General features: G+C 36.4%; 1 protein-coding gene across 1 annotated transcript; it reads left to right on the top strand.

Moving 5' to 3' along the window:
- The first annotated feature begins 3,748 nt into the window (after positions 1–3,748).
- On the top strand, positions 3,749–8,076 carry LOC113282108 (golgin candidate 2-like). The gene is made up of 10 exons (XM_026531042.1): positions 3,749–3,944; positions 4,096–5,109; positions 5,347–5,457; positions 5,658–5,717; positions 5,968–6,025; positions 6,215–6,273; positions 6,787–6,876; positions 6,955–7,080; positions 7,264–7,311; positions 7,560–8,076. Exons 1-10 carry the CDS (start codon positions 3,891–3,893, stop codon positions 7,932–7,934), a joined length of 1,995 nt encoding a protein of 664 aa, XP_026386827.1. The 5' UTR covers positions 3,749–3,890; the 3' UTR covers positions 7,935–8,076.
- Positions 8,077–8,305: the final 229 nt, after the last annotated feature.

The raw sequence follows: 8,305 nt of genomic DNA on the forward strand, positions 1-8,305 counted from the left end.
TGTAATCGTCGTCCTTCCCTGCAAACAGTTTATATTTATTTTTATTTTTATATAACCCTTCTGTAGGGTTTATAATTAAAATAAATTGTCCAAAGTCCAGTCCACTGAAAAGAAATACAAAAAATAATAATAATAATTACAAAAAAAAAAATGGAAAGTCTCTTAAAAAAAAATAATTCTCTCTCTCTCTTTTTTTCCTCTCTTTTTTCTTTATTTTTTTGCTTTGTCTTTTTTTCCTTCTCTTTTAGCTTTAAGCTTTGATTCCAAGGTTTTTAGTATCCAACTTCAAACCTGTAATACAAAGACACAACCAAAGAGACGTAAAAAGAACAAATGGAATAATAAAAATAATAAAAACATAAAAACTCTACCTAAGCACAAATCCGCATCGGCGGCGCCAAAATGATTAAGATTTTTGATGGGGTTGTAGTAAATAGGATTCGTTTCAGACTTGTGAAGGAAATGGAATTTTTAGATTTAAAAATAATATATATACAAAAATATTAACAATGGGCGAGAGGTATTGGGACTAAGGATTTGGCCGAATTCACTACACAGGGTTCATTCATAAATTCTTTGACAATTTAAAACTCAATAAAATTAACATGGACTCTGATTTTGCCAAGATAGATTCTCAAAACATCGATTGTAAGTCCTAAGCATGATGTATCAAAACACCTAAGCTAAGCATACATCATCAAATTAAATAACAACCAATTAATACAAATCATATTTCAATTTTAAATTAATGCAAAAGTCATAAAAAAGAATAAAATAAATTTACTCGTGTATGAAATTCACCCTCCTCCGTCGTCCCAGTGTTGGGTTTAGCTCATCATGATAAAAACACGCTCAAAATATTTATTTATTTCTCAAATGGTGTTTACAATGAAGAGAAGAAGAGAAAATGGTGTAAACAGCTAATGTGCGACCCACAGGAAGCGTCAAAAAAGAACGATAAAAGAGAAGTGTTATTGTCGCTGTGGTTCTAAGACCCACACCTACGACCCACGCATGTGAGTCTGTTTCACTGTTGATAAACGACTGTCCCTGCGAGTCTGTTCTTCGTGTTCTTGGTGTTCTTCATCATCAGCAGGAGCAGAAACAGAGTTTCATCAACTCTTGATTTCTCGCTCCTGAGCTCTCCTATCGACCCCAAACTCTCGACACCCTTCCTTGTACCTGGAGAAACTTATTTATACTCAACAGGGCCCTCGAATCTCTCCATAACTTCAAAATATTTCCCATGACTCGGCAGTAAAGAGAAAATATTCTCGGATTGTTTTCTTTCCTTTCTTGCCTACTCACGCTGTCAACCAGTGTTTACACGCTCCAAACATGCTCCCAGATCATCAAGGAATGTGTCAAGACGTTGCAAACGCATGCCATCTTCCATACAGCATCGACACAATCCCGAGTATCTTTTCTCAACCACGTATTCCCTGATTTCTTTAAACCGAGAATCAAACCCAACTGGATCGATTCCAACAACCAAAATAGCTTCCCATATCCATATCACGTCTACCCAACAAGAATCAGAGGTTTAGTCTACCTCTAACCCCTCCAAATATCCGATTGAAATCTGCCAGGGAAGAAAAAAATTTCCCGCCAAAACTGAAATTTGAATTTGAGAAGAAGGACACCCCTTATCCAGTGGTCGCCCCTTATCCGCTGCTGGAGTCCGAATAACACATGTCCCTTGGGGTGTCTTTAGTAATTTTTCTGGGGTGTTTCCAACATTTTTTCTGGGTTCCTCCGGTGCAATACTGGGGTGCTTCCGGTGCATTTCTGCGGTGCCTTTAGTACTTTGTCCTGGGGTGTAAAACACTACTTTTCGAGTCCATTTCGCCGCAAGGACTTATTTCTCTAAAATTTCCTACAAAGACATAAAATAACACAATAAATAAAAAATCGAGCACTAACAATACATACAAATGAGACATATTAGACACATAAATGCGTCTATCATCAACCATCTTACTTCGAATTTGAGTTACGCTCACACGGACAAGCACAAATAATAGACAAGCTATGCTACAAACTATAGATATAGCTAAGCGTTGTCTATGCAAAAACCCAACCGTTGTGGGTATTGACTATATATTGGCAGATTTTCAATATCAGCTGGTGAGACTGAGTAGTTAACCAATATATTTTAATATCAGATATCCCAAAAATTTAAAAGTAACACAAACTATGTTTGGTGGGATACTCAGCACCCATGCATCCTTAGTTGGATATCTGATTTCCGTGAATAAGCTTTCTCTATAAGATGCCGCATATCTATGGTATCAGGGACGGAGGGAAACGGGGATAAATGGGATCTGTCGATCCCGCTTGGTTTTGAAATTTAACTACATCGAGCTTAATTTTTTCATAAATTACATGCCTGGTGGGGTAAATATGTACGATAAAATCAAAATTCTATTCTATATGGGCAAAATTATAAACTCAATAATTAAAAATATCAAATAGATGACATGAATATGAAAAATAAAAATATCAAATAGATGACAATGTAAATTACTATCTCTAATTTAGTTAGAACATTTTGTAACTTGATATTCAATTAAAAGATGACACAAAATCAATTAAAATGCAAAAGAAAATAAAATGTGGCAACCTTCAGCCGCCTAACCACTGTCATGGCAAAACTTTTATTAGATGAATTTACCCCCATTTAAGTAAAAGCCTGGCCCCATCACTGGCTGGCATCCAACGTAGAAGCCTTGACTATCCTACTGGAATATAGAGAATTTTATCCCTATAATTGTTGCTTCTTTTTATAGAACCCTCATTTGGGGCATACATATGGATGACCCTAACTAGTGTGGGATGATAAGGGGTGTCTAATGAATGGTTAAGTTACTTAAATATCCTTGATTAATTAATTAATTTTTAATATTAACATTTTTAGTTTATCTTTTGTATAATTTTTAATTTTCTTTTTTGAAAATTTTGATTTTGATTTTTTTTTTTGTTTTTTTCTTTCTTTTCTTATTGCATGGAAATCTTTTTTTATGACAATTACAGAGTAAAGTTCAGTTAACAATAAAATCAAAATTATCAGCCGAACTTCTCTTTTTTTCATCCTGAAAGTGTCGATGAACAGTTCGACTGATAATTAAACACGAAGATGGTAGCCGAACTTCACTTTATAAAGAATAATATTAAGTTCGGATGTCCTATTTTTTTTATCGAATCTGCCGAACTTAGGTAGGTTTTCACAAAACACAATCGGCTGACATATTATCAGTGAACCTACGTATGTTTCACTTGTCCGCCGAACTTCGATCCGTAAATTAAAAAATTTAACAATTTTTTTTTAAAGTTAAAAATTAAATTAAAAAATATTTTTTTATTTTAATTTAGAAATAATTAAAATATATAAATAACAAGGGCATTTTTATCATCATGAAAAATGGCTAGATAAGGGGCACCCTAGAAACACTATTTCCACTTGTTTTTTTGTCTTATTCAAGAGGCCCCAAATGATGGTTCTTTTTATATTTTAGAGGCACGGCCCAGAAAATGTACACCAACCAACACGGCTAACCCAAGTTGGTTGGTTATCTAAGACGAACCTCTCCGTCACTCATGCATGCCTACAGAGACGTTTGAGTTGCAGTGTTGAACATCGAAGGGCGTCGGTCCGGTCGTGGTCCCACTACCACAGTTTCTCTACAACAGATGTTAAACACGTGTAAGACTAAATCTTACCCTTCCTCCAGTCTAACAAATGCTCCTTTTCTTCAAAATAAACTCATTTCTTCCCCAAACATCTTCCCCGTCTTCAATTTCTGCAGCTAAAATAAACTGCGTAATCTAGCATATTCATCTTAACATGCGCCCTTCAACAGAAACTACTAATTAAATAAATCTTCACAATCATGTCGAATTGGATCTCCTCAAAGCTCAAAAAAGCTGAATCGTTCCTTCAACAGGTATGCATAAAATCCAATTTTATCATTTTCTAGGGTTTTATTTGTTTTTTAGTGTTAATGTTGAATATCACTAGTTTTATTAGGGTTACATTGCCTCAAATCAAATTAGTGAAATGTATCTGATGATCACTATCGAAAATTTGTGTCATAGATTGATCAACAAGCGGCAGAATCACTAGGTCATAATGAATTACCTAGATCTGAGGAACACAACAATAAAATTCCAACAAAGATTGAATCAGTTGTACCGTTAAAAGATCAGCTCAAAAAGAAATCAGAACCAGAACGTCATGATTCACATAATTTACGTAAAGAGCGAAAAAAAGATGTTGGTGTTGCTGCTACACCTTCCAAGTTAGTTACAAAACCTACGCCACCACCTAAGGTGGTTCCACCGTCGACTTTAACAGATAGTGATTGGACAGAACTTCTTAGTACTCCAAAGCAAGCTCAAGGGAATTCTAATGGAATGTCTGTAGTTCGTGGTTCGAAAAAGGATGTCAAGAAGATTTTAGAAGTGAAAAAGAGTGCGCCGCCAGTGCGTAGAACTGTTTCGAATAAGTTTAAACCTAAGGGGTCAGAAAATAGTGTTGATGCTGGAGTAGTCAGTAGTAAAGTTAGTGATGGAGATGAATCTGGCTCTAGCGATTCCCTGCATAGAAAATCTGGTTCTGGTTCTGGTTCTGGATCGAGTAAAGATGAAAGATATGTTGTAGAGAGAGATAATGTTGTTGCTGGTACACGAGATGGAGTTCCTCATGCAGCAGATGAATCCCTTACAACTGAAAAGGTGTCGTCGATGTTGGAAAAGTTTGATGGTGCAAAAGAGAACCAAATGAATGGTGATAATGATGGTTTGAGGTTAAAAAAGTCTAATGCAGCGGTAGAAAGCTCTGTTCGTCAAGACTCCCAGGGAGAATCTTCTTCAGAGAGTGAGGGGCAAACTGGTTCGGACAGTGATTCAAGTTCATCTTCTGAATCTGAAAATGAACGAAAAAGGAGGGAAGAAAGGGAAAGAAGAAGGGAACAGATTAGGGCGGAGAAAGCAGCTGCAAAAGCTGTCGAGGCTATAAAAGAACGTGAGAATGTTGTCGCTAGATTGGAGGGAGAGAAACAAAGCTTAGAGAAAATACTCGAAGAACGAGCTAAACAACAAGCGCAGGAGGTCAGTCTCTATACTTCGCTGATTATGTCTTTTTACTTGTCCCACGGGGCTTTATGGATAGAGAGTACTAAGCATATTATTATTTATGACTTATGAATGCTTAATAAAGAGCATGAGTGTGAGATCAAATATATATGGACTGTTTTAAGGTTTTTTAATTTGCCAATGTATTTCTTAGGTCACGTCCTAATCTCAGTCTTACTGTATTTGTACATTACCACCCCGTACTTGTATCAGGCTTCTGAACTGCAGACAAGCATGATGGAAACGATGGACGCTGTTGATTTAGAGAAGCAGAAACATAATAACACAAGGATGGAGGCGCTAACTCGATTGGCTAAACTTGAGGTCCCTCTGACATTTCTAGACATGTGCTTTACTCTATTATTAGGTTGTTATTTTTTGTTATAGGTTTGTTTGCTACTTCTTTTTTTGAAAAGATATAAGTAGTTTATAGTAGCCTGAGCACTACTCTGATAAGGATTTGTTGTTGAAAGCTGGAAGTCTAAATACCTCTGCTGTCACTTAAGGAAATGCTTTTCTTGCAGACTGCAAATGCTGATCTTGCAAGATCTCTGGCAGCTACGCAATGGAATCTTGAAGTAGAGGTAATGTATCTCCTTCATTTAAAAATTTGTCCTCTGTGTGCGCGTCTTCTCCATTTGGTTAACAAAGAACTTTCCAGTTTGTTTTATTAGATCTGATGATATTTTAATATTTCTTGTGTCCAATCTTGTCTGCCTCTAGTAGGACTTTTCCTTTATCAAAACTCTATTGGTTCCGACCTTGTCTTGCACTCATCTTATGAACGCGAACCTAATGCGTAGATTATTTATATTTTCATATGGTACACCAAAGGCTAATCGAGTTGCCGAACTCCGCCAACAACTTGAACTGAAAGAAGGAGGTCACGAAGGTTTGCATTTCTGATTCTTGAATTATTTTGTCAGACATTGATGGCTTTCTATATAGTTATAATAACAATGTTATAAGTAGTGGATCTGCCCTCGATTCTGCATACCACTGCGCCCATGGACAATGTACCAAAAAATTCCTTACTAGGAGAATGTCTGTTGTTTAAATTTTTATGGTTTTCCATATGCAGATCTCAAAAGGAGAATGTCCAACATTCATCAGAGTGGAACAGGGCCATGCCCAAACCAAGTATGTTATCCTCATATGCATGTAAAATTTCCGTACTTAGTATCGGGGAATCTTGTTTAAAGTAGATTCACGTGCTAAACAACGAGAGAGAAACAAAAGTACCATAAAGAAACTTGCCAAATCTGATAGCGTTTCCTTTGCCGTGGGGCGTGGGCATTATCTGTTAGCTTTTTTTCTTCAAGTCCGGCAATTAGTCTTGATTAGTGGAAGGTTGAAAGATATAATAATCTAGAGCAGTTGCAGTGAGTTAATCTAGATGCACTCTATTTAGTAAATGAACCCCCTCCATGTAGCATGAATGATTACCTTAAAGAAACCTTTAGTTTTGGGGAAACATTTTTTCTGTTTGGTTTTGAGGCTATACAACTAAAAGATAGCTGAGTGACATGTTTTTCTGGGTTGAGATAGTATTACATGCTCAAGAAGGAAAGGACTATTTGTTTTACTGTGTTTACAGTCAACTCCTAGATTGATATTTTGTAACCATTATTTGTCTTATGAATAAATTTGTAGGAAGCGTCCAAAGGAGCTGAATTTGAAAGAGATATCCTTGAAGCTGAATATTCATTCACGTGCGATAAAATTGTGCAATTGCGAGAGAAGGTTTGACTTTTATTGCTTCTACATAGCTGACTGACCATGTTGTGCCTAACTATATTGGTTCCCTCGTTCACTGTGCAGGCAAAGAAGCTAGAGGAAAGCATTGAAGTTACACGAAATGAGATGGAGAATCCAACAGCTGTAGAAGCTGAGCTCAAGAGAAGGCTCTCACAGCTGACCGACCATTTAATACAGAAACAAGCTCAGGTTTATCTGCTAAGCATTTTCTTCATTGGATATAATTATAACATGCCATTTGGTGGATTACTACACGTTCCCATGCATTTCCGTCATTGTTCATTAACCACTTTTTAAAGGGCAGGTCCATTACGTGCATACATTTATTTATAGCTGCAGAATGTCTAATGGTCTTGTGTAATTTTCAATCAGGTCGAGTCTCTCTCTTCTGAGAAAGCAACGTTGCATTTAAGAATAGAGGTAAGGATTTACTTGATATATTACCCTGTGGCGAGTTAACTTTTTTGGCCAACATGTAAAACGGATAAAGAAGACAGAGTCATGGGATTGATGGTCACACTTAAATGATTAGCAGATGTAGTTAAGTGTTTAAAGTTGACATGGGTCAAAAGATCACATGCTCCACATACATTAGGAATGTAGGATTGCACTTGGGATGTGCAAATTACCCTTTTATAATGTTGAAATTTGGATTTACATATTTGCAGACTACTTCAAGGCTGCTTGAGGAAAGTAAGTCAACACTACAATTTTCAGAAATGGCAGGATCATCATCCAAGGATGATTTAGAAGCGGGGACATGGGGAACATCTAATTCATTAAGGGTGAGACCAATGATTGCGGAAAAAATCCGATCAGGAGGCCAGCACTTTGAGTCGTTGCTTGTTCAATTGGATATTATTTTTTCAGCTGGTGCTGCGTTTTTGAGGAGGAATTCGTCGGCCAAAGTTTATGCCCTAGTTTACATTGTATGCCTGCATTTCTGGGTTGCTTACATTCTCATGTCAAACTCTGATGTCGGTACCATTAGATCAGGTGCCGTTATCTCTTTGGAGACCATCAATAAGACAACAGGATCCTGATTGTTGTGAATTTCCAAACTAAAAATAAATGATTCTCTGTTGTTCTGTCTCAAATTTTGGAGGCTAATGTAAACCTTAAAATATATGATCTCTTATGTATTCAGATAGCACTGTAAATGTAAATATGAAGCTTTTATTGTTATATTCTTCTTCTTTTCTCTTATTCAGACTTCAAAATTTTCTGATTAGTGCTGTTGAGTGTTAAAAGATCAAAAGAGTTCACCAATTTGCATTCTAACTAAGAAGAAACTTTACCATATTTTATCAGCAGTCTGAATCTTCAAACGTCTTATCAGCAGTCTGCATCTTCAAACGTCTAAATATAAGTAGAACAACATATTTTATCAGCAGTCTGAATCTTCAAACGTCTA

Source organism: Papaver somniferum, chromosome 5 (assembly GCF_003573695.1).
Source record: "Papaver somniferum cultivar HN1 chromosome 5, ASM357369v1, whole genome shotgun sequence".
Taxonomy (NCBI): Eukaryota; Viridiplantae; Streptophyta; class Magnoliopsida; order Ranunculales; family Papaveraceae; genus Papaver; species Papaver somniferum.